The sequence below is a fragment of the Hippocampus guttulatus genome, chromosome 16 (genome assembly GCF_054856545.1).
Source record: "Hippocampus guttulatus isolate MCC_2025c chromosome 16, RoL_Hgut_1.0, whole genome shotgun sequence".
NCBI lineage: Eukaryota > Metazoa > Chordata > Actinopteri > Syngnathiformes > Syngnathidae > Hippocampus > Hippocampus guttulatus.
In genome coordinates this window covers 11,742,611-11,768,862 of record NC_141276.1, presented here as the reverse complement: position 1 = coordinate 11,768,862, position 26,252 = coordinate 11,742,611, and the positions used below count along the sequence as shown (strand labels likewise).

General features: G+C 43.1%; 4 protein-coding genes across 7 annotated transcripts; 2 read left to right on the top strand and 2 right to left on the bottom strand.

Moving 5' to 3' along the window:
• Positions 1–54: 54 nt before the first annotated feature.
• e4f1 (E4F transcription factor 1) lies at positions 55–12,292 on the bottom strand. Of its 3 annotated transcripts, none has more exons than XM_086132437.1 (14): positions 12,167–12,292; positions 7,312–7,433; positions 6,431–6,506; positions 5,811–5,995; positions 5,600–5,720; positions 5,371–5,523; positions 4,245–4,432; positions 3,532–3,753; positions 3,270–3,369; positions 2,823–3,040; positions 1,970–2,168; positions 1,714–1,895; positions 796–858; positions 55–547 (listed from the first exon to the last, which is right to left on the bottom strand). In XM_086132437.1, the coding sequence occupies exons 2-14, from the start codon at positions 7,312–7,314 to the stop codon at positions 182–184; spliced, it is 2,076 nt and encodes a 691-aa protein (XP_085988563.1). In that variant the 5' UTR covers positions 7,315–7,433; positions 12,167–12,292; the 3' UTR covers positions 55–181. The 3 variants fall into 3 exon arrangements, with proteins under 3 accessions (XP_085988563.1, XP_085988564.1, XP_085988562.1); XM_086132438.1 differs by lacking the exon at positions 12,167–12,292 and adding an exon at positions 7,665–7,883; XM_086132436.1 differs by lacking the exon at positions 12,167–12,292 and adding an exon at positions 7,665–7,829 and having other exon boundaries at positions 5,811–5,992.
• On the top strand, positions 7,922–13,968 carry ciao3 (cytosolic iron-sulfur assembly component 3). 2 transcript variants are annotated; one of them, XM_086132442.1, is made up of 11 exons: positions 7,931–8,228; positions 9,268–9,363; positions 9,443–9,586; positions 9,743–9,872; positions 10,001–10,135; positions 10,290–10,408; positions 12,083–12,212; positions 12,276–12,348; positions 12,414–12,551; positions 12,627–12,784; positions 13,584–13,968. In XM_086132442.1, exons 1-11 carry the CDS (start codon positions 8,163–8,165, stop codon positions 13,823–13,825), a joined length of 1,431 nt encoding a protein of 476 aa, XP_085988568.1. In that variant the 5' UTR covers positions 7,931–8,162; the 3' UTR covers positions 13,826–13,968. The 2 variants fall into 2 exon arrangements, with proteins under 2 accessions (XP_085988567.1, XP_085988568.1); XM_086132441.1 differs by having other exon boundaries at positions 7,922–8,228; positions 12,083–12,348.
• Positions 13,969–15,186: 1,218 nt separating this feature from the next.
• hagh (hydroxyacylglutathione hydrolase) lies at positions 15,187–19,526 on the bottom strand. The gene is made up of 9 exons (XM_086132443.1): positions 18,930–19,526; positions 18,365–18,549; positions 17,614–17,678; positions 17,008–17,125; positions 16,825–16,933; positions 16,560–16,663; positions 16,228–16,329; positions 16,062–16,141; positions 15,187–15,984 (listed from the first exon to the last, which is right to left on the bottom strand). The coding sequence occupies exons 1-9, from the start codon at positions 18,994–18,996 to the stop codon at positions 15,885–15,887; spliced, it is 930 nt and encodes a 309-aa protein (XP_085988569.1). The 5' UTR covers positions 18,997–19,526; the 3' UTR covers positions 15,187–15,884.
• A 412-nt stretch (positions 19,527–19,938) lies between these two features.
• On the top strand, positions 19,939–21,381 carry fahd1 (FAH domain containing oxaloacetate decarboxylase 1). Its single transcript, XM_086132444.1, has one exon. The coding sequence runs from the start codon at positions 20,008–20,010 to the stop codon at positions 20,668–20,670; it is 663 nt and encodes a 220-aa protein (XP_085988570.1). The 5' UTR covers positions 19,939–20,007; the 3' UTR covers positions 20,671–21,381.
• Positions 21,382–26,252: the final 4,871 nt, after the last annotated feature.

The window sequence follows — 26,252 nt, the reverse complement described above, 5'->3', positions numbered from 1 at the left end:
TGCGGCATTTTTAAAGATGTCTTCTTGAGCGTATTTTGCTACACCGGTCCATGATCCGCTTATCCTCATGCAGTTTTATTCAATATAAATGAACGAAAAACTTTTGTGCTTTGCTGTTGTGCGGCCAGAACCGCTTTGACCTTAGTTTGTTCGTGGAGTCCCCGGTGGCGCTTGTCCATAATCACACGATGACAGTCTGAATCTCCACCTCTTGCGGCGTGGTGATCACATATCCTTCCTCGTCCTGCAGATGAATTCGCTCCTCGACCACCTCCTCGGTGGTCACCAAGGCAACCGCCCCCTGTGCGGTCTTGACGCTCTGGACCAGCAGCGTGCCGTCGCTGATGGCCGAGGCCAGCGCCATGGCCACCTGCTCCGTCAGGCTCTCGGGCGTGGCGATGGTGATGGTGTCGCCGCAGTCCATGATGGACGCGCCCTCCTCGCCGCCGCTCGCGTTGCGCAGGATGATCTGGTGGCTGGCCGTGCCGCCGGCGTCGTGCGACTGGCTGACAATTTGCTGCACCACTTTCACGATGTGGTCGCCCATCTGGCGCGAGTGGTAGAAACGAGGTTAAGGGGATCACGTGACCGGCAGCTGAAGGGACTTTCACATCCTTTGACAATTTGGCGATTTCCTGCGCCCGTTCACGACACAGTCCTGCCTTCATACAAGTGACCTCACTTAACATTTTTCTTTGAGATACGGGCCATCGTTTGGCTCACTTGTTGCTACGACTTGCAAACACAGCCGATGTGATGAAGTGGTTCAAAGAACAATAAACTGCTGATACTGACCTCATTTTGACTGTCCTGAATGAGCGTCTCCCCTTCTTCATGTATTTCCTCGTCTGTTTGAGGCTGTGGGATGTATGAGAAGAGTAAAATAACGTGGCAAACAACAAGAACAAAATGCTAGAGTGCTAGTTTTAATGCTCAATAAACCTCTGCTGATTTGAATCACCACTGAGAGTCAACTACTTTGCGAATCGCTCAGACTGGCACAGAGAGTACCTTTCAAATCACTGGAAAACAAAAAAAATGGCTGAAGTATAGAAAAATGAAAGGGCAGGAATGGCCAAACCAAAAATGACATTTGAATTCAAAATCTGTGGATTGAATAATCTGACAGAGTAGGAATGCCTTTGCGAAGAATTGTGAGCAAGATTGAAGACGAGACAAATCATACTTTACAGTAAAAAAAAAAAAAAAAAAAAAAAAAAAAAGAAATCTCTAAAATCTATATTTGTTGTGTTTATCCATATAAGAATACGGGTTGGCAACTATATTATTTTTAACATCAAAAGCTTTTATTTTTAACTGCATAGGACTGGACAATAAAGTAGTTTTTACCTTTTCCAGACCAATCACATTTATTAGTTCACATTTTTGGTCGACAACTGTTTTACATACGTTTCATAAACCTCTCTGCATTGTAAAGTACATGAATAGGTAATACACTACACTAGTTCCCACGTTTAAAAAAAAATTTAATCAGGTAAGCCCAGAATTGCGTCATAAAACCGAGAATTTCCGACAGATCCATTTTCGTTGACCTTTTAGCGATAGCGGGTTTTTTTTTTTTTTTGCACTAATTACCCATAAAAGAATGAGACATGACAAAAACTTTTTTAAGTGATTACCAAACTCAAACCAACCCGAAACCAAGATTAGACTGCTAAAATGTTCAGGGACTCGGCCACCGTGGACTCTCACCTTGATGATGTACTCCTGCGTGTCAGCGACCACCGAGGAGAACTCCACTAGCAGTGCGTGAGGGTCTTCGGTGATTATTGCTGCTGTGGTGACGTTATCACCGGGAAGCAGCTCCTCCGTGACAACCTCCTCCTCCTCCACCTGCTGTTGCTGTTTGCTGGATTCGTCCTTATGACAGCCCCCTAATGGATGTGACAGCATCTGGACGATCAGGCATGTTGACATAAAAATCTGTCTTCCTGAGCACCATACAGACCTTTGGCGCGAATGTGGCGATTGAGAGTGCCGTGCTCGGCGAAGCCGCGACCGCACTTTGGGCACTTGAAGGGCTTTTCACCCGTGTGGTGGCGAGTGTGTCGCACCAACGAGCCTTTCTCTCGGAAGCCTCGGAAGCAGAATTTACACACGTAGGGCTTCTCCTCGCCGTGGGTTCGCTGATGCACCTGCAGAGCGTTCTAAACGAGACCGAGATATACAGAGAGATTTAGGGTCACAAGGTTTTGTGCTTGGCTACAGCTCGCCGAGAATAAAAAGATGCATGGAGTGAGAAGCGGAAACAGTCTGTTTACAATGCCGACAGTTAGGTCTAAAAATACTGCAAAATAAATGTGCAAAGCCTGATATAATACAAAGCATAGATAAACAGCTGGCTGAACAGCATTGCCCAAAAGTTGAAACTTCACATGTCTTTCAGATAGAAGTCAAAGGAGTGTGAATTCTTTGGTGAGAAACTTATTCTTCAATAGAAAAATGTTCTATCAGCCATGCATGCCATTTAGTTCCACCTTGGTATCAGTGACTGGTATTAGCTGCCGCCGTGAGTACTTGATAAAATGAATTAAGGCCGTTATCGGCCCGATACCTGGTATGGGTACTCGACCATCCCCAAACAGTACTATGCTAATCTATATGCCTTTTTTGCACATGACCTACAAATTGAAATGTAGAGTCAGATCGTACCAGCCCATTCTAGACACCCCCCCTTTTTTTTTACCCCAAGTCTTGGAGAAATTGAAAAAAAAAAGTATCTGGGGTTGAACGTGTGGAGTGTGAAAAGACATATGTCTTTGGGAGTGAATGAGTTTTAATCAATGCCTGGGATGGGTCACCTTGGTCTTGTAGGCTTTCTTGCATCTGGCACAGTGGTAGGGTCTTTCATCTGAGTGGGCCCTCATGTGTTCCCGTACGTGTCCGACGGTTTTGTACAGCTTGCCGCACTCGCCGCACTTGTAGCGCCTCTCGCTGACGTGGACGTCCATGTGCTTCTTCAGCAGGTAGCCACTCAAGAAGTCCCTCTGGCAAAGGGTGCACCGGAAGGGCTTGAAACCTGCAAACAGTCAACGTTCAGTCACTGAAGATCCCGCAGATATTTTATGCTTACATTTTTTTTCGACACAATATAAAATGAAAATGAAAAAATTTATTGCAGACTGCAGCTAGGAAGTAGTAGCGTATGCTGTGTCATCAACACTCAAAAAAATGAAACATGGACCTCAAATATCTTTTTTTTTTTTTTTTTTACTGTGTCTGTGGCATTTTGTCACCTGTCAACTTACCTGAATGACCTTTGACATGGAAGCGGAAGTAGTTCAAACCCTTAAAAGAGCGATTACAGTGTGGACATGTGTACAACTTGGAGGCTGTCTGATCCCTTTCCTGGAAATAGGAACAAAAACGAACACTTTGAAAAAGTTGGCGTGCAAATGTCTGAAAATATTGCCTCATGAAACCAGTGTGCCTTTCTAAGAAAAAAACTAAGAACTTTGTTCCTAACATATAAAATAATTTGTCAACTCCGCTCTTTCTTTTCCCGCTTACCCGTGCCACCACTTCCACCAACTCCTCTTTAACTTGGATCTCCGTGCCATCTGCGAGAGGACACTCGATGACCATTTTCTCCAGCTCCTCATGTGTGGCCTGCGGAGCTTGCGCGGCCTCCTCCGTCCTCAGCGCAATGCCCGAGTTGAGGATGGCCTGGCAGATCAGGTTATCGCCCGCGGCGGCGGCGAGGGCTTCTGCCTGAGACTGATCCACCATCACCTACGCCAGGGGTGTCAAACTCATTTCACATTGTGGGCCACATACGGACTCGATAGATGTCAAGTGGGCCGAACCATTAACATTATACCATACTGTGCTATGAATCACCAAAATATCATCTCTTTCCTTTGTTTTGGTCTCAAGAAGCATTGATTGGCGCTTTCATATCATTTGCTGCATTGGGTCTATCTCGGTGACAGACTGAGGCTGCTGTTTCCTTCCCCGATCAAAACAATGTTGTCTTCTACTGTGATCAAAACAATGTGCCCCCTAGCGGATAATCCACGAATTACATTTTATTTAAAATATTCATTCTGTGTCTGAAATGCATTTCCCCCCCACATTTAAATGCTCCCGCGGGCCGGATCGAACCTCCTTGGGGGCCGGTTCCGGCCCGTGGGCCGTATGTTTGACACCACGGATCTACGCCAAGAGGGAGAGTCTGCAGGTGTTCCTAATGTTGTGACCGGCGAGGCCTTCTGGACACTCACCTGCTGCTCCTGTGTTGTGCCATCCACCTCCATGGTGAAGTGCACCTGGTGGAGGACCTCTTGGGAGCCCGCCTCCACCAAATTGACCACGGCTGTTTGCGTCTCCACCACCTGCTCCTCCGCCGGTTGGCCCTTCACCACCACCAACTCCCGCTGGCCAGTCTCTGCTGGGACGTCGGCGCCAAGTCCTGGATATAAGCCACGCACACATTTCAGCGGCATACGGTGGTACCTTGCATTGCCAATCCAATTCATTCCATCATCAAATGCAATCCGAAATCAATTTTGCCCACTGAAATCCATTAATCCATTCCAGCGCCACCAACAATTACGAAAACTAGCACTTTACTGTATTATTACATAATGAAACACAATAAAATACAATGTGAACAAATAACCATGAGATGGCGCCAAAGCGCCGTGTAATAAGAAAATAGTACATTGGTGCCAAGTAACTATGCTGAAGTGACATCTCGACTTCGGAACATGCTTTGTATGATGAAGAGTTAAGTTGAATACGTTACTAGAGAATCTTCAACCCATGCACATGTCCACGCGTACTTCTGTTGCATTTTTCAAAATCAAACCATCTTATTTCTTTTTCAGGATAGTGTTGCAAAATTGGTTTGAAGATTTACATTGGCATTGTTGTGGCTATGTCCAATGCGTAACAACCTGTGGCTCGTGAAAAAATATAGAACTTGCACATACTGCAAAGTAATGAGACAGCAGCACCTACGAAGATAAAGAGTTGGAACTTATCAAATCGGAGTGAAGCAAATTTGACTTGATTCTTTTCTCATTTCCTCTTAATTGTCATATTATTGCCACAACGAAGGAACCGAAGATCACCGCACGTTGTTTTCACACCTCCAACAAGGAGGCTGTGTATCACTGTCATTAGACTAAGGCTAGGCTAAGAACGTGATGAAAAAAATGGGCCAATATAAGCTCAATCACTTTTGTTGCAGATCTGGATGCAGATGTCCTACCGATGTATTTTTTATTCGTGAATTAGTTAGTCATGCGGGAACACTTAAAACAGTGCAGGGACTACGGGCGGGGCTATCTATGAAAGTGTGCTAGCCAATAAAGATTTTGTTTTGTTAGCTACTGGCATGAATACCTTTCTTCCTTCCATCCTTGCTCACCAAAATCTCCTTGCACTGAACAAAACGGATCTTCTCAGTGCAGGGTGTGAGGGACTTGAGGTGTCTGGTGAGGGCTCCCGACTCTCTGAAGGACTGGCCACACAGCACGCAGTGGTACGGCCGCTCGTCTGTACCCCAACAGTAAGTGTTGTCAGATTTTTCTTTTTTTTTTAAAGCAGAAACCCTCGGAAGTCTTTACCATACCAGAGTGACGGCGGCTGTGACGAATCAAGGAGCCTTTGGTGCGGAAGCAATTGCCACAGAGTTCGCACGCAAAGTTCTTCTGATCGCTGTGAGTCTTCACATGAGTTTTCAAGATGTTGCTCTGTCAACAAAAATCAACAAAAAGTTTGAGTTGCAATTGCCACCCTTGCTCGGCATCACTTGACTAACATGAGTCTTATTTTTGACACACCGTTTTAAAAGTCTTGTCACAGAGGTGGCAAAGGTACCGGCCGTCTACGTTGACTTTGTAAACGGGCTTATCGCCCTCAGCATTGTTAGAAACGGGGCCTTTAGGTGTCTCGGACTGCCTTGACAATTTCTGAGATGTGCTTTTTTTCCTGCAGCCTCGTCCCAGTGCAGCAGCGCTTGCACCTGCTTGCACAACAAACGCATTTGAGTCAACTTGCAGTTAAGAGACATTGATAGAAAGAAAAAAATATTGGAAACATACAGGAGTTACTCACCACAGCAAACCACAACTACACTACAATAATTTAAACCACCCATCTCTTTACCATACCACTTATTAGGGCTGGACGATTATCAGCTTTCTTCAACTTTTTTTTTTCAGTTCAATTTGCTTGAAGGCTAATTACACACTGGACTGGTCGCCAGCCAATCACTGGGCTTATCGAGACATCCAACCATTCACACTGCCAACAAGTGGGAATTAAACTCACATATGTCAGGTGAGTCAACCACTCTAATAATAGTGACTATGTATGACATCTCAAGGTTCTTGTATCTCTCACTCGATTGTACATATACACCTAAAGTACACAGTAAGAGGTGAGTGAATGGTTAACTTACTGTCATTAATGTTGGTGCTCTCTGGCTCACTGGCAACTTCTTGCACCGCTTGTGTGCCTCCATTGGCAGTCTCAACCTGGTGATACGGTCATGTAACTTTCAACGGTCTACTCAGAATCATCTTTACGGATCAAACATGTACGAAACACACGAGGAACTTGTCTCTGGTAGTTTTAGCCATACTTGTATTACTTTAAGAAACGACTAGAACAAAAAGATCATTTAGGATGCAACACATTTAAGTACAGAGAGCTTTGTTTCAAAAAGGGACTCTCAACTGACGGATCAGAACCCAAAAGTGGCTCACAAACACATTACTGGTGGCTCGTAAAGATGTAGTAAAAATAAATAAATAAATAAAATACAGTGGTGCCAAAAAAAAAAAGACATATGTGCCAAGATAGAAAGATGAAACCGTGTGACCATATTTAAGAGGAATTGTGATGTATCGATTGACTTTACTTGGGAATTTCAGTTCATTATTGGTTTCTTAACAGGGAACTCTGAAGGGCACTTTGAAAATGTAAGCATGTGTGGGTATGTTTAAAAATACGTACTTTACTCATAAAAAGCAGGTGATGGGCTGAAATTTAAGGATGACCTTAAAATGGGCCTTTTCAAGTCTATTCATTTGACCCTCTTTAAATTTTAGAATGCAGAGGCCCAACTGTTCAATGGTTAAAGTACTTTTCACACAATTTGCTGTTCTCTAACGAGGAGCTGAACAAGACAATTCGTGTTTCATTCTGACTGCACCAACAAATTTCCGAAAAGGCACATAAGTGTCCGTCCTTGGAATTTTTAGGCTCACCTGTTGTGAACGTGGCTTCTGCTCTTCGTTAGAGAACATTGAAACCCTTTACTAATATCGTTGGGCTTACCATTTGCTCTTCATCTTGACTGCTTGGCTCACGTCTGCTGCTGTGATGCAGCTTGTGTTGAATAAAAGCCTCCAAGGTGGAAAACTCGCTCTGACAGCGTCCACATTTGTGCACGTCCTCATCTAGGAAAACGACCACACAAGTTTAGAGTGTTTATCTTATGCAGCATTTAAATATGAATTTGTGTTCGTGTACTGTGTACACTTGAGACATAATCTAAAAACTCATGTCGCTAATGACTCGTAGCTGCTAGCTACATGCTGCTAACAGTGTCGACATTTGAAGGAAAAATTACTAGGCCCAAACACTAAAGCACAACATATAAGGCACGTTTAGAAAGGAATGAGGCTAACCATCGTCACCGAGACTGGTGTGTATGGTGATGGTCTCGCTGCCGTCCTTCGTGTGTTTGTCTGCCGTAAGATTATTTTCGACATTCATGTCGTTCGAAGTCTCCGTGTGTGTCGCAACGCGGCCGCAGAGTGGCAAACATGGCGGATTTACGACCCCGTCGCCATAACAACAGGGTCTGCGCGCGCAAGTGTCGCCCGCAAAAGGGACATCAATTTGATCGTATTTACAAACTTTTATTTTCTTTTTCCTCCAGCGCTTCTCGGCAGTTAACAATGGTTGACTCTATAAAGGGAAAAACACTCGACTTTATGAAAAAGTATCAGAAGTCCAACGTAGAATAGCCGTTGCATTGTATCCTTCATAGGCTATCGTTTTCGTTCGTTCAAACAATTATCTGGAATGCACATGTGACAAAAAACTGCTGGTACTGGATTACGAAATTTTCGAAGATGTTTACGACACCAAGGTAAACAACGAATCGCTTTACGGTAGCTGCTATGGCTTCTGTCTTTAGCGGCGTGTTGCAGCTGACAGATCTCGACGATTTTATCACACCATCTCAGGTACTGTACTCACACATATTCTTGACGTGTATCCACGCTTAATTGTGTGTGGTGAGACTGTGCGCTTCACTTAAACGAAGCCTTAATATGAGAGAGAGGGCTTGTCCGCAATGTCATTCACAACGTGCGCAGCGATGCCGCATGTAATTTGCGTAAGGTAAATTGTTTAATGTCAGCAAGCTACATATGCATTTAATGGCAATCAGTCGAAATGTGGGGTCTCCGCTCAGTCATCTAGGTTTCGGTGGGTGCTGGGTGATGAGTCATTCTCACTGTCGATTTTTGTTTTCACACTTGAGCCATGTCAATTCGACCTAGTAGCACAGAGTATTATGGCAAGGTAAATTGTTTAATGTCAGCAAGCTACATGCCCATTTAATGGCAATCTCAGGAAGCTACATATCAATTTAATGGCAATCAGTCGAAATTTGGGGTCTCCCCTCAGTCATCTTGGCTTCGGTGGGTGCTGAGTCATTCTGACTGTCGATTTTTGTTTTCATACTTGAGTCATGTCAAGTCTACCTAGTAGCACAGAGCGTTATGAATATTTGATTTTTCCATTATTTGTTTGTTTTTTTCCCCCCATTTATATCAACTCCCCTGACTTCAATGTCTTCCCCTCGTGATAGTATTGTCATTTGAAGCATTTTCTTTCAAATCTATTTGTGTAATCTTTTCCTGTTGGTACATGTATTTTCCTCATTAAAAGGACTGACTAGCTGTTCTAACTAATCCAAGTCCAATTCTGAGCCTTTTCCAAACGCAACCTAATTTTGTTAGTTTTTCCATGTATGGTGAATTCGAAGCTCAGTAGTAAATTCCATCCGTGAAATTTGAATTGTTTATTTTTAGTAAAGGGCAGAACATGAGCCATTGGTTAGAATGTCAGGTTTACTGCTGTTCTGAGTTTTGGGGTTTGATCTCTACTTTGGTCTTGTTCTCAGGGTAATCTGGCCTCCTCCCAAATCCCATGATTCCAATTTGGAAGGGTTGTTTTTGGTCAAACATGTCAATAACTAACTGCTAGTCGTTTTTGTAGGAATGTGTCAAACCTGTAAAAATCGAGAAGAAACAGGGCAAGTCTGTGGCCAAAATCCAAATAGAAGATGATGGCACTTATGTCCAAATCAACCAAGTGAGTATTGAGGAATCACCTTTTTCCCCTTTTTTTTTTTGTCTCAATGACACCCACAGTTTGCCTTGCTTGTTTACAGGCCGGGCAGAAGCAGAAGCTTGAGAAAGCAAAAATCACACTGAACGACTGCTTGGCTTGTAGTGGATGTATAACATCGGCTGAGAGCGTCCTCATCACACAGCAGAGCCATGAGGAACTCTTCAAAGTACTGCGCAACAACAAGGTGGTGACTTCAGTCCATCCAGACAATGTTACCCTGATGAGAGTAACCGTTACATGACCAAACTCAATGTCAAATCAATTGAAATGCCATTAATCTGTTTCATAATGAGGAGAATTCCGATGGGCCGTTTATTTGACACACATGCTCCTCCCACAGGAGAGCGCGACAGAGAAGAAAGTGGTGGTGGTCTCGGTGTCACCTCAGTCCAGAGCATCCCTCGCCGCATTCTACGGGCTCAGCAGCAGCGAGGTGGGAAGGAGGCTCACCTCTTTCTTCAAAGGCCTAGGTGAGGTTTATGTCACGGCCAGAAAGGCCTTCTCGTCTTCTAAACATTACCAGGAGCGTTTTGGACTTTATTCCCTTTGAAACTTTAGGTTCATTCATTGAAAGCTTTGACAAATGCTGCTTTTGCAGGCGTCCATCACGTGTTTGACACAAGCTTCAGTCGGACCTTCAGCCTGCTGGAGAGCCAGAGAGAGTTTGTGGAGCGTTTCCAAAGGAAGGAGCAAGACAGCCGAGCATTGCCCATGATGACATCAGCATGTCCAGGTATGCTTGTAAAATAGAACTGCAAGCTCATCAGCTCGTTCACACCCTCTCCTGTCAGCATTGCGATACAGTGGAATTCTCCCCGAGCGTGTATTGCCTGCTGAAGGATGCTGACTGACTTGCGCTTGGATTGTATTTATTTATTTTTGCTCAGGTTGGATCTGCTACGCGGAGAAGACACACGGAGATTTTATTCTTCCTTACATCAGCACCACTCGCTCCCCTCAGGCGATGATGGGCTCTCTGGTTAAAGGCTATTTTGCGGAACAACAGGTGCAGATGCACACTTTGAAAAAAAATGTAGTAGTCAGCTGTAATCTGTGTTTTCAGACTTGTATTGTCAATGGAGTGTTGATGAGCAATTTACTGTAGTTTAAAATGGCATGTGGTAGTCGTACTAAAGTTTAGCATATATCGCTTATGCTAATAGCAATGATAATAATAATTATGATCACACTAATTCATAATAACAACAACGTGTGATCATACTACCTCATAACAAAGTTGAAAGCAATGAACATGCTTTGGACAATTTGAACGAGAACAACATCCAACTCGGATTAAAGACCAGAGTGACTGAAGACTGGAGTGAAAAGGGAAATAGAATTAGATGATGAACTCATTCAGTACCAGCCAATTCTAGACCAAGTCTAAAAAGACGTTTAAAAACGTCTTTGGGAGTGAATGAGTTTTAATATCAAGAAAAAGTGTTAACCTGTCAAATGCAAATGCTATCAACAATTAATCAAAGCGTACACCAGGCCAATCTAAAGTAGACACCATATTGCGTACTGTTAATCTCTAATGCAAATTATTTTAAGAACCACTTTGCGGCCCAGCTAGATAACATTTACTACAACTAATTTATGGGCTAGCCATCACCGTAAAATCCGTCAGAGATAGCGATCAGACAGAAGAGGCCGGCATTCCCGTTTTTTGCACCCTGGACTCCCTGGCACGCCGAGTACTGGTTCTGCTATTTTTTTACAAATTATTGACCAATCTTAAGTGGCAGGAATACAATTTGAATGGCTTGACAAATTTTTTAATCTTTTTTTATTCCTAAAAGCAGTGGTGTCAAACTCATTTTTGACTTGCAACCAACAAATTACTGGATTACGAGTCAACTATAATAGGTTATTCAATTATTGTTCAAGTAAGTGTAAAGAGGGGAACAAAATGATTGCAAAAAAAATCTCACCGTTCTTTATTACACATGACAATTTGATATTTCAGTCGAGACTTTAGCAAGGATCGTGCAAATTGACACACGCGACTTGACTTCACTGGCTCCCCATACATTTTAGAGTTATTTTCAAGATCCTCTTATTTGTTTTCAAATCTCTGAATAATCTAGCACCACCTTACCTCTCTGAGCTCATCCGCCCCTACACACCTGCCCGGCGCCTTAGGTCTGTGGACCAGACATTATTAGAAGTACCAAGAACTAAACTGAGGCTCAGAGGGGATCGCGCCTTTTCTGTTGCTGGTCCCTCTCTCTGGAATGACCTCCCACGGAACATTCGGCAAGCCTCCTCGCTGCCCATCTTCAAAACCCTCCTCAAAACTCACTTGTATTCTTTGACATTCGACTCAGCATGACTTAGATTTGTTCTTGGTTTTTCTGTTTGGTGCTTTCTACCGCCTTTATTACCGATTTGTCTTACTGTTTATTGTGCATGTTAAATTGCTCGATGTACAGCACTTTGCATGCAGCGATGGCTGTTTGAAAGTGCTCTATAAATACTGTTGACTTGACGTGATTTTCTTTCGCGGGCCACATTAAAATAATGTGGCGGGCCGGATCTGGCCCCCAGGCCTCGAGTTTGACACCAGTGCCTGACAGTGATGGTTTTGGCCGTGTGAGAATTGTGCCCGGCGTCAGCAATATGTAATCTCAATTTATTATGCGGTGCATCTTAATCTTCATGTTATGCATGTCGTCAGGGCCTGAGCCCACAGCAAATCTATCACGTGGCGGTGATGCCCTGCTTCGATAAGAAACTTGAGGCTTCAAGGCCGGACTTCTACCTGAACAAAGCTGAGAGCAGAGAAGTGGACTGCGTCATCACGTCCGGTACGGCCTCAACTTCCATCGTCATGCACGTTGTGGAAACAACATCTCTCTTTTCCTCATTAGGAGAAGTTCAGAAAATGCTGGAAGAGGAAAAAGTGACTCTCAATGAGATACAAGACGGCCCTCTCGATACTCTGTGAGTTTTAGCGCTTTCAGTGTTGTATTTTACTTTTCCTGCTGTTCATGTCATTCTGTTTCCAGTTTCAGTAACGTGAAAGACGGCGAGTTCCTGAGCCACGCCGGCAGCGGCTCAGGCGGTTACCTCCATCACGTCTTCACCTACGCGGCCAAGCAGATTTTTGGAGAGGAGACCAAGGAACTCACCTATAAGATCCTCAGGTGAGCCTTCGAATGATTTGCGCTTATAAATAGCGATGGCGATTCATCACCGGGGCTTCCGTGCCTCTGCCACAGGAATAAGGACTTCCAGGAGGTGACGCTGGAGAAGGATGGCGCCGTGGTGCTGAGTTTCGCATCAACGTACGGCTTCCGTAACATCCAGAACCTGGTGCAGAAACTCAAGAGGGGGAAGTCGCCATACCACTTTGTGGAGGTTATGGCTTGTCCCTCAGGTTGGCGAAAATCTTGCACATTTTTCCATTTACTTAAAGAAAACGATACCATACAGCAGGGGTGTCAAACTCATTTTTGTCGCAGGCCACTTTGGAGTTAAATCTTCCATCGGAGGGCCGTTACCACAGTGGTCCCAAATAAATGTTGAATCATTACATCATATTATTACTTGTACACACACACACACACACACACACACAAAAGATGGCTCACTATTTTTTAAATCAGTCAAGTATTTGTTCAGTTATTGTTCAAGTGAGTGTAAACCGGGTCACAAAGTTATTGCAAAATGTCACCGTTATTTATTGCATATGACAATTTGAGATTTCGGTACAGATTTAAGCAAGGGTCATGGAAGTCGATTTGCTTTTGTGGGCCACATAAAATGAGGTGGCGGGCCGGATCTGGCCCCCGGGCCTTGACTTTGACACCTGTGCCATACAGTATATATAAATGTGACATGCAACGATTAATCGATTATCAAGTTAATCAGTATTTTTGATCATTGATGAATCCTGTAGATACGGGTTTTGAATCAAAATTGTCCAAATGCGTAGAATTTCAGTTTCTCAATAACAAATATCCCATTTCTGTAGTCCTCTATGAAAGTGGACTGATTATCTTTGTGTTGATTCCAAATTTTAGAAAACATTGATCAACATTTTTGTCTATTTTCTGACATGCTACAGCCCGAACCAATAACAGAATCATAATTTATATTTGTGCATTCTCTGCACTGTCAAATGGAAATCATGCCCCACATGAAGTTTTATGTTATGGTGTTGTATAATTCCCCAGGTTGTCTTAACGGCGGCGGGCAATTGAAACCCTCCCCTGGGCAGAACCCAAAAGAGTTCCTCCAGAGGGTGGAGGCACTCTACAAAGCAGAAGTGGCACAAACGCCGGAAGACGACGCCCGCGTGGCCGAGCTGTACCAGTCGTGGCTGCGCAGCGTGGGTGAAGAGCACGCCAGAGACCTGCTGCACACCAACTACCACGCCGTGGAAAAGATGACCAACGGACTCACAATGAAATGGTGACGCCGCGTCACAATCCAAGTACCTTTTCAGTGGCAAAATTTGTGAAATGTGTGTCAATAGTTTGCAACCAGATTCAGTAGCATTTTAATTACCGGTAAATAATCCTACAAATATATTTTGACCAAATAAAAACATTAACCAGAGCTGTTTATTGTGTCTGCGGGGTTTTGATTCAGCATTTTCGATGAATGTTAATGATTATCAGAAATTTGCACCCAAGATGAGGAACCAATGAAAGGTGTATCGGACTAACATTGCCAAGGACATTGTGCCTGTGAAGACATTAACAGACATTGTGCCTGTTAAGACATCGCAAAGGCAATGATTAATCTGCCAAGCTATTTTGCTGAGGTTGCCTGCATCACATTTATAACTGTAGCTGAAAAGAAAACTTGTCTTTGCCAAGTAGGGGTTTCTGCTGCAATATGTTCAGCAGCAGAGGATGCCATTCAAACTACGGCCACTACTGCCTTCAATGAAAGACATGGACCAGCCCAGTGACACAGTGTGACGCTTCTTGATACCATGTTGAAAATTTTGAACAGACGTTCAAAATTTTACAGCCAGGGAAATTGAATGGTGTCATTGTTGGTTGGTTTTACTGCAAGCAAAGGGTTGGGCGTCTCATTTTAAGGCCATATTATGAATCAGCATGTATTGTATATTGTCAGGTGCTTGTGGTCTTTCCTTCACAGGGACAAGTACTCAGCCAGTGATTTTGTGGTGAGAACAGCCACAAATGTCAACTCTCTCTGAGAAAGAGATGAGGGTCGGATATCTTCTTAAAAGGTTACCTCCATGCCAGAAATTATCACCTTTCTCACTAATGAATGCTAAAACGTTACTTATCTCGCAACTGCTGAAGCCTATTTACTGCACTGCTCAATCACCAAGCTACTGTACATTTAGCTGTCCACCAGGATGAAGATCACTTTCACCCTCATGGGCTTCCGACGGACTTGTTGTATTGGTAAAACCACACGCGACACAAAGTTTCATTTTCACCCCGTAGACAGAAAATATCGCAAAAACGTCGACATATCAACTTATTCAAGTTAGGCGACCTTAACGAATGGCAACGTAGGATGGCCGCGGGTGGCGCAGTACTTACATACGGTCAGGCGAACAAATCCAAGATAATGTACTGAAAGAAGTTTATCACAGGCGTAAAGGTGGAGAACGTCAAGCAATCAAGAAATGGGCGACGCCTTAGAGGCAAGGAGCAAGAACATAATCAGGCAGCCACCGTTTGCATTAATAGTGTGAGCTCGTATGCTGACTGGGTGGGCATATACTGTAGTTACCTGTTGTTTTTAATTGACACTTCCGCTTAGTCCAAGTTATCACGATGACGACACAACCAGTATCAAGACATTTTAATCGAGACAGAAACATTCATAAACATTCCGCTATATTAACACGTACATATAAATTAGCTTTGCAGGTCAAGATTTGCTGTACATATTCAACTGCATGATGATAAACAAACGGCCTTAAAGTGTACAATTCAAATCACGCCCCCCTATTACTATTTGCATTCTGGTTCGGTCTTATTGCTTAAGGAAATCATGAAAAATATACTGTATGTACTTTGTATTTTTGCATGCAAACTTTTGTACTCAACCACATCTAACGTTTCGTGTTGACACAATGAGTAAAGAACGCATTGTTCAGAGAAAGCGTAACCAGATGAACAACTTCCCATTATTAACGACTGGTTGTTAAGCAGAAAAATCCCATCTTGAAAATAAAGCAGTGCTTCAAACAGCTTAATGTGTTTTTTTAACCTTTTTACAAAACACACCTAAGAATACACTAAAACTATTTGTTCTTATTTAATTAGTTGTTCAATACCTCATATTAGTGAAAACAATCCCAGGCAGATGCCAAACACAACTTGACTGCTCATTTCAGAACTAAATTGGGCCTCAAAATAATTAATGTAAAGTATGAGCACTGAGGAAGAATGAGTCGATCCTGTTGTTTCATCCAGACAGTTCGTGGAGTACGGATAATCATATTGCAGTGCCATCAGCGGTTTTAAGTCCACCGTGCATCATCACTCCTTGGGCACTCGGAAGGCGTCCTTCTCTTTACGAAGAAACCTCATGGCTTCGATTGGATCGGTCTGCTTCACGTGATCTTGTACGGACTTCTCTCTGTATTGAGCATACCAAAGTTGCTGAAGTGCAACCACACTTGTGTGTGAAACTACCAAAGACTTGGTGGGACATACTTGACTCTCATAAATGGGTTAAAGGTAAATTCATCCGCCAAAGTGGATGGGATTGTAGGCTCGCCATTGCTGCATTGCTCCTACAGGAATAAGCACAACTTTCATCAGTGATCGTGTGGATGTGATAGATGCGATGACTGCTTGAATGTGACAGGCAAATAAATACCTTTGCCCATGCTAGCTTCTTTTGAATGACTTCATTGTCTGGCTCAACGTGGCGTGCAAATTTCAGGTTGCTGACAGTGTACTCATGACCACAGTAGACTCGCTAGAGGAACCAAAAAAAAAAAAAATTGTATGTGTTGCTGCTTGGTGCATGTCAAGGTAGCGGTTGAAGGTTTATCATTACTGTAACGGCTATGCTAATTTAATGCCGTTTTGCATTGTATGACAGCATTAAGCTTGCAGTCTCTAATGATGTGCATTGGCTGAACATTTTGGTGTTTAACTAAAACAATTCTTAATTACGCTATAAAGACCGCAGTGTTAGATAGGCACCGTTTCAGCAGGCAGGCGTCCCAGAATTTCAATCAAGGCTTTGTACATCTGCTCGGCGGTGCCCTCAAAGAATTTCCCGCAGCCAGCAACAAATAATGTGTCCCCTACATATAAAAAAAAAAAACAAAAAAAAAAACAATAAGGCAGTAATATCGCACTTGGAAAGCTGCTGCTGACTTTTTCAAGGAACTTCATCAAACCGATTGTTCATGTAAGAGAGACAAATGAAGCAGCCCTTAATCGGGCTAACGGTGTGTTGTCGTACCTGTGAAAGCTGCGGGAGGCTCAGAGCTGTCATCTTTGGTGACGTAGTAGCAGATGTGGCCAGTTGTGTGGCACGGCGTGAACAGACATTTGACGTTAAGCGAGCCAACCTGAGAAAAAGGAGGATGTCACGGATGCCAATACTGTATTGTCAGTCATTCTGGTTACACCTTGATGTGTTTACTTTTAAATTGTTGCCGTGCGAGACTCTTTTCGTTATGGCATCTACGCGGTCGTCTCCTCCGTATACTTTCAGGCCGGGCATGAGCTTTACCATCTTCTCATTCCCACCTGCGTGATCCCTGAAAACAGTAGTGCTCAAAATGTCTTGACTGTTTTTCAAGCACATGAGGGTTTGAGATGTTTTCAATCGTTTTTTTAAGTTTGACCCATAAAAGCTAGTGTAATAAAGATTTTACTATGCATTGTCATTTATCGCTTTGACATTTCAGAAAAAAACAACACCTGTTGCCAGACCTAACTTCTAAGTCATAAATATTACTAAATCTATGACTACATTACACACCTGATGTGCTCAAGGATTTTTTTTTAAAGGGCTGAATCGGAGTCAGCGCAAAATATCCATCTAGATGTTCACTTGCATTTCTGATGAAAAAAAAAATGTGCAAATTTGTTGACCGGTGTAAATGTTCATCAAACTCAAGGCAAAGATTTTATACCTAAAAATCATTTTTAATGCTGACTTATTGTAAGCATTATTGTATTGTTTATAATACTTTCAATATTAGCAATTAACGGTTCCCGTCAGTGTTTTTCGTGTGCAGCTTACCAGTGGTGATGGGTGGTCAGAACTGTTGTGAGCCTGACGCCATGTTTTCTGACTGCCTCCACAACCTGCAATTAAAAACATTAAAATTATTTTTAAAAATACTGACTAGCTAAACAACTTTGCGCCTCTCTAATTTACAAAGTAAATAAAATTTACAATCTTAGAGATTTTTGTTAAACATTTTGATTTTACAATTGTGAAGGGATAAAAGTTTGAGGATTTGGGGGCTAAGAAAAGCACAACAAGCGATATTTTTGTGATATTTCACAAACTAGGCCAATTAGGAAAACAAGTCGCTCAGTATCTCAGTACAGTGGTCTGTTTATTTGTTTTTCAGGTGCATAAGACAAAGAATTGCAGGTGTTTAAAACGCAGATTGTATCACTCCCTTCAATTTGTATAAAGTTCTCACATTTTTTCCCTCATTTACGGTATATTATGTCATTCAAAGACAGTTCTGTTTATAGCCACACTATCTTCATCAGAGAAACCATAACTACGATACAGAAATGCAACGGTTTACTTGAAAATAACCAGACACCCCTTACTTATGATATCAATAGTTATTGCATTAGTATGGTACTGAAGAAAAAAAAACACTTTTAATAACATGACACACCTTTCGTGGGAGCAGGAATGAACAATAAATTAGGGAAACCAAGGTGGTTTAACATTATTTCCATGACTGTCGGTGAGCAGAGAAGGCCTTGTTGACCCATGTTTTTTGAACCAACTCCAAAGTAGGACAGACCTTGACAGGTTCCACCGGGTCCACTATTGCTGCTTCTTTGGAGTCCGTGTCGATGAGCAAGTACATGTAGTTATCACTGAGAGCAGGCAAAAGTTCAACCCTCATGTTGGCTTGCTCCACCACTGATGTTTTCCTCACAGTGCTGTGCAGGAGAGCCGCTGCTTGGGCCTTGACTTCCACAGGCGCTTCGGAACAACACAAGAGTCAATCACTGACATTAAGTTAACCTGTAACGTGTGTTCACGTGACGCGCACGCTGTTTTCTGCTCATATTTGACACTTCATTTTTTTAACAACAATTACTATATCAAGAGATGGATAGATAGATAGATAGATAGATAGATAGATAGATAGATAGATAGATAGATAGATAGATGGATAGATAGATGTTATGTAAGAGACAGTATCATGGTTGCTGTGAGGAGAGCAGCTGAGTTCATGTAAGAGCCCGTGTTCTTCATGTGTCATAAAGCGAAATAATGTGTCGCAACGTAACAACAGTGGAAGACGATAAAACCCACAAAACTGTCAGCCACGAGAAGTTATATATAAAGTATAACCCTACCGAGTTTTAAGGCTGTGGAAACTCCTAGTAGAGTGCAGGCACTCCCTACGAGTGACTTGAGTAACATTACAAATGCGAAAATCAACGGGTGAGAACCAGAGTTTGGTTGTCGTTTCGTTCCGCCTTCGTCACCACTAATCTCGCAGGCTCTACCAATCAAATACGGGGGAGTGGATAGGGAACAGGTTAAACGCTTTGGATTTCATTATTCCCTTCCTTTATTATTTTATCAAATGATTATTCGAATATAAATTTTAGTTATTAATATGTGTTATGTCAAGTTGGTTTACAAAAAGTCCATTAAGGCTCGTCGTAGCTGAGGTTACACAGAACATCGTCAGTCAAAATTAACATCAATTGATGTAAAGAATTTCCACCATTTTCTAATCCGTTTATCCTCGCAAGGGTCGCAGCCATGCAGGACCCAATCCCAGCCGTCCTCGGGCAGTAGACGGGGTACACTCTGAACTAGTTGCCCTACGGCAGTAGACCTGGTGCACCCTGAACTGAGTGCCAGCCAATTTCAGGGCACACATAGACGAAGCACCATTCGCACTGACAAACACACCTAAGGACAATGGAGAGTGTTCCCATCAATCTGCCATGCATGTACTGTATTTGGGGTACCCGGAGAAAACCCACGCAAGCACGGGGGGGGGGGGGGGGGGGGAAGACATGCAAACTCCACACAAGAAGGGCAGAATCGAACCCTACACCTCAGCACTGTGAGGTGGACGTGCTGACCGGTCCGACCGTGCAGCCCCTTGCAAGGTCTTTGAAAGATGTAAAACATCATCGTAGTTTTAAGGTGGTAGTCGCTCGTATTAAAATACATGTGAGTGGGTACATTAGTGAAGTGTTAAATGCGTTTGTTTTATTTTATCTGAGCAATTAATTATTTAAAAAACATCTTAATACAACTGTGAACCTTGGTTCGAACTTTAAAAATAGTTCATCGACAGTTGTCCCTTACGACTCGCCGTACCTCTCCGTTAAATTACATAGTGTAGCGGTCAAAGGTTACTTCGACTCGTGCACACTGATCGGAAGCTGCGGCAATCTCCGAATTTCGTCAGAAATGTCGACAAGAAATATCTCCCGATTTTGGGAATGGGGGAGGAAGATAATTTGCGTGGGCAGAAACTACGCGGAGCACGCCAAAGAGCTGAAAAACGCAGTCCCCACGGAGCCGGTACTGTTCTTGAAGCCGCCTTCCGCCTACGTCCGGGAGGGCTCGCCCATCGTGTTGCCCTTCTACTCCAGCAACCTGCACCACGAGGTGGAGCTCGGCGTCGTGATCGGCAAGGGGGGCGCGGCCATCCCACAGTCCGCCGCTTTGGAACACGTCGCCGGCTACGCGCTGTGCTTGGACATGACGGCCCGGGACGTGCAGGATGAGTGCAAGTCCAAAGGTCTTCCCTGGACGCTGGCCAAGGCCTTCGACACCTCCTGCCCTGTGAGTGAGTTCATCCCCAAGGAGCGCGTCCCCGAGCCGGGCAACGTCAAGTTGTGGCTGAAGGTCAACTCGCAACTAAGACAAAGCGGCTGCACCTCCGACATGATCTTCTCCATCCCGTACCTCGTCAGCTACATCAGCGACTTCATCACCTTGGAGGAGGGCGACCTGATCCTCACCGGGACCCCCAAGGGGGTGTCGGCCGTGCAGGAGCACGACGAGCTGCAGGCGGGCATCGATGGACTCGTCACGATGACCTTCACAGTTGAGAGGAAAGATCACTAATGGTGGACTGAATAAAAACACAGCAGGGAGGAAATAAAATGATGAATGAAGGGCGAATTTCATGATTCGGGCCAATGCCAATTTTGTCCAGCAGATAGCAGTAATAGACCCCTTTTATAAGACTGTCGACAATAAATTGTGTAAATTGGGTTTGGAAAATTAATCAGACAAGGCAAGGAAAACAATTTGCTTGCTTTTTTTGGTGCTTACTTTGTTACCATGAAATGTCAGGAACTGATATTTGAAAGTTTTTCCTATTTAAAATACTGTTTTAGGCAAGAAAAAAATTGTTGTGTCTTTCATTCATCAACAAATATTTTAACAAGGCCGATGAATATCGATAGGAAACACTTTAATTCTCTGCACATTTATAATTTTAAATCATCACTTGTAGAACATTCCAGGAAAATCGCAATGTGCCATCACTGGTGGTTTCAATGAACCTACCGCGTATGTTTTTTAGAATGTTGGAGGAAGCTGCAGTCCAATAAAACGGTGAAATGACATCACAAGATCAAGTTACAATCACAAAAAACACAAATATTATTTTTAAAATTCATTTTCAGGCCAGATTTAAACATGGCATCAAGTTTGACCAGACCTCAGTTGTTGGAGAAGTTTCTTCTGCACTTGAGGAGCATGTAGAAACCCAATGCTGCTTCACTTTGTTTGCTTATGGAAGCATAAATAAACCTGTACCTGACAGCCTGAGAGGTTTGGAAGTCTCATAGGGAACTAAAGGAAGTTGTTTTGTATCCGTCTACAACTATTGATTCTTATGCTAGCACATCTTTGGTGGTTGACTTATCGGTAATGTGTTAGCATGAAGCTAGCAGGGCATTTGTAAGACAATGTTGTTTGAGATCCACAACTTGTAATTCTCTTTGTTTTACACTTAGTTTGACAGTAAACTTTATCCGGGAGTTTTGTTTTTGAAGAATTGTTCACTCGCTGTCAAACCGTTGCTTGTTGTGATGCGAAACTGCTGTTTGTTGCCACTATGACGTGCGTCACCTCAATACCTCTGAGAATGGGGCCAAAATGACCTCAATGGAGGGCCGATGGAGTTCACTTTGGTATTTGCGTAGGACTCGGTTTGGCAGCGTCCATCTGTGGTTCCTTCTAAAACTCGGACCACATTACACCGCTCATTTGGATCAGTCAGAACACGTTTCCCCCCCGCCAGCATTTGGATGGAGTCACGCTCCAACACCAGCTTTCTGCTTCAGGACAAGATAGATACACTGTGAGATTCATTTTCCATTCCAGCCGTGTTGTCTGCTTGGGGGGGAAAAAAAATAAATGATTGTGTTGCTGGGTAATGCTTGCAGATTTGGACTCTTCAGATGTCCCTATTGATGCACATCTGCTCCGGGTTGGGTTACAGTGCGTTCCCACAGGCCTCTCTGCTTTCAGGATCAATCAGAAGCGGCGCGGCTGTAATGTGAGTGCGTGCGCTCTGCCGTCACTCACCTGGAGGGCGTGTCACGCTGCGCACAAGTCACCAGGCAGTGCACTTCTGAAGAAAAGGTACACTTCAACTTCGGCAGAAAATTTCAGGATGAATCTAAAAATGAACTATAGCCTTCACATGAGACCTTGATTTGACCTCCAGTCTTTCAAATGTGCAACTGTTGAATATTTCAGTACCCGGTACTTGTTGCGCAACTTACTGTGCTCTAAAAAGCAGCCGAAGCGCAAAATTCACAACAGGTGTTTGAGTCAGGGATCTTTCCAAGGACGTCCGCTTTTAGGCCTCTGTGTGACAATGTCTCTGATGAAAGCTGCTGATGATGCCCAAAGCTCAGCATCCATTTCCCCGCAAGCACATCCAGTTTGGAGGTGTCCAATCGGATGTTTACACAGGAAAGTGACCACTCACTTTAGTGCAAAAGAGAGACAAAAAGAATACAGTGTGTGCATGTCGCTGAATTCACTTTTCGGTCGTGCATGTTACCAAAGGAGTACCCCAAGGCTTCTCCCTGGGACCCTCTTTATTTTCAATTTGCATCAACAGGCTGTGTGTGAATGTGTCAAATGCATTTCAACGCTGTTATGCAGAGGACACCATGATTTATTGCCGTTCATCCTTTCTCACTCAGGCTTTTGTGTTTTTACAAGCTGCTTTTAATGTGGCCCATTCGCGTCTGAGGAGTTTGAAATTAGTTTTAAACACAGAAAAAACAAAGCTCAAGTCTTCTCAAACGCAAATGTTCATCTTTTCGTCCTTGCGTCAGAAGTCGTCTTGCTGGCCACACAGTCTGGAACTCTTTACAGCCTGGAACTGAAGCTCTCAGAACCAGTTACTCCCGATGGAGCCTTTTGATCCACTCTGAATGACAAACAGCACGAGACCACTGAATAGTGCCTGTGTGTTTATGATTTGTTACTTATGCTAAAATGTTTCAGCGCTTTCTTACTGGAAACCACGCACTCGCAAAAACATGTATTCAAACATATCACTTATGTTGACTTTTTAATGTTTTTCATGACGTGTGCTGCTGGCCTCTTGGCCAGGTCACCCTTGGGATTGACATATTGATCTCAATGGGTATTATCTGGTTCAATGAAGATTATATAAGACTGGAAGAGTCACAAAAAAGTTCAGCCAAGGTCAAATTGAGTTCGCCTGTTAAGGTTATGCAGTGGAAACACGCTGTTCGGTAAAAATGTTTTTAACGTAAATTATTCATGAAAAAAATGGGGATGAACAGCCAGTAAATGTTTTGCAAGGAAAAAAATTGGGTTGGCACCTTTTGAAAAAAATTAATAAAATCCGTAAATAACCAAATAAGCAAAAGCTGAGCCGAAAAAATGTAAGGGGTCAACTTTATATATGTAGGGGATGATCATTTATGAGAATTGGATTCATCACCTTCATGGTGGGTGTGAACAAACACATGAAACAAAACTGCAGCAACTTCAAAAGCTTCGCCCAGCTCACTGTGCTGCAGCGTTCGGCGCATGCAGAAAGCCGAGAAGTGGCATCGGACTCGAGGTTGAGCCTTGCAGCCCGACATGATGTCACTGCGTGGTGACATCACGCCAGGTGGAAAGTGAGGCCACAAAAGGCAGTGGGGGGGAATCTGAGCTAAACAAAGACTTTGTGCCACAACACCAGCTCCCGCAGTGGAAAACTGATTTAAGTCTCCCTTGTGTGTATCTATAAAGCGATTTTTTAATAGCATTTCTACATTGTTCTTCAAGTCTACTTAATACTTAACCAAGGAAATTAAAATTATTAGTAGAGAAGAAAGCAGAAGGGTTTATGGCAATATACTTTTCAGCCATATCACCCAGCCCTACTACAGTTTGTTGCTATAAATCAAGGGTGTCAAACTCATTTTAATCGCAGGCCAATTTGTAGTTGCGTCTTCCCTCGGAGGGCCGTTATGACAGTGCAACCACAAAATTATTACTTGTACACAACAAATGAATAGACTCCTCCTTTTGAAATCAGTCAACTCAGTTATAATAGTTTGTTCAATTATTGTTCAAGTGAGTGTAAACAGGGTAACAAAATTCTTATTAAAATACTTTATAAAATACATGATTTATTACACATGCCAATTTGACATTTCGCTACAAATTTTAGCAAGTTGACACACATGATTTGCCTTCGCGTGCCACATAAAATGATCTGGCGGGCCAGATCTGGCCCCCTGGCCTTGAGTTTGACACCTGTGCTATATATGATTGCATTACACTGTTATGGGGCGAAATGACAGGTTCATACAATTAATTCATGCTGGTCTTTTCCCATCACAACGGCTGCATTTTATTAAAAAAAAAATCTGAGAAGAAAGTTGGAAGTGATCTTGCACCGCGCTGCCCTTAACTGTGTGCGTGCGTGCGCGCATTGAGAAAATGAGCATTTTGTGCGTTGCGTGCTGCGCTGAATGTTAGCAGACTTTGCTGCGTGAAGTTAAAAGCGGGGGCGGGGGCGGGGGGTCGGAGGAAGTGAGTCACTGAGGATGCATGAAAGCAATCACACACTAGACTTGCGGCACACCATGCTATACGTCGTAAAGTCGAGCAAACGCATGAAACCTCCACACTTTGCACGAACAAGTGGCCGATTATTGTCATTTATATTAAAACCGTGCCCTGAGTTAAGATCTTTTTTTTTTAATGGGCCACGCTAAGGCTGTAGAATTATGCAAGGGCTCTGCGGCGGATGAAAACTTAAGCAAGTACGCATGAAAAGCCAAGTGTAGCGCTCTTCCATTGACACTGATCGGCTGCGCACATTGTACTGGAAGAGCCCAGGTGGAGAAGACAAGTCAACCGTGCCGGCACGTGCATCACGGAACACGTGTAACGGTTAAAAATTGTCTTGCGATTTCCTCAAAAGCCACATCCCAAAGAACTTCCACGCTTCGACGCGAGGTCTATTTTAACTTTTCGAAAGCCTCACGTGTGAAGTTTTCCGTCCGTTTGGGCAACGGCGCTGTTGCTTATAAAAGTGCACACATCTCACTCAATTTAAGTAAAAGCGTCTTTTTTTTTTACATAAATGTAAACTTTTGTTAAATTATTAATTAATATCATTTTATATTTGAACATTATATTCTTTTATGTTAGAGTTATCTAAATTATATTCTGTTTAATAATTTCTGAAATACAGTATTCTTATGTTGCTTGCATCTGATTGGCGAAGAAAAGCAGAAAGTGTTTCGTTACCGGAAAAAGGGGTGTTCGTTCGAGAGTTACGGAGCAAACGTTGGAAAATAAAAAAGCTGTGTTCAAACCAAGTCCATCCCTCCTTTTTGCCCATTCCGAACGTAGAGCCATCCATCCAAAACCTACGAAGCCCTCAATTTTCAGAAACAAGCGTGCAATGAAACGTGTCCTGACAAACAATCTCGTTAAAAATCCCCGTTTGTAAAAGGCAAACTCGAGCTTCCATAAGTTTTCAACATGCCGTAATTTGGTTCGAGCATGTAGACTTTCTCCGAGCCAAATGGTTTTCTCGTCAATTAAAGATGGGAGTCACTACTTGAGATTCCGCGAGGCCCGAAAACCACGAGAGAGAGAAAAAAAATCTTCTGCGTTTCTTCCCTCAATTCAAGGAGACTGCGGTACAGGGTGGAAAATGAGTCCCACAAGCAGCTTCATTTGTGGCTGGCTCCTCGCAAGAGAAACCGCCTCTTTTTTTAAACTTTCTAATCGTACTTCTTTTTTTTTTTTTAGCTGCTTTGAAGAAATAAACTTTTTTTTCAACTGGGTGTTTCCTCCTCTCCATCTTTCTCAAAGAGGAGTATGACAAAAAAAAAAAGATTCCCTCATCACGCCTGATCTCAAATAGCCACAGAGGCCCAATTTCCACTCATGCAAATAAATCCACATTGGGAGGAATTGGTGGTATGCATTTAAACTGTGGCGTGAAAAAGCCTTGGAAGCTGCATTCCAGCTAAAAGAGTTCAACAAATTATCCATTCCCAATGAAAAGGGAGCTTTGTGAGACCGTACAGTAATTTGTTTTTCACTTGTCAAAATGACATAAAAAAAACCCTGGAAAGTGAATTCAGAGATTTTTTTCTTAAGACGTACACCTTTGAAGAGAACTGCAAAAAAAAACC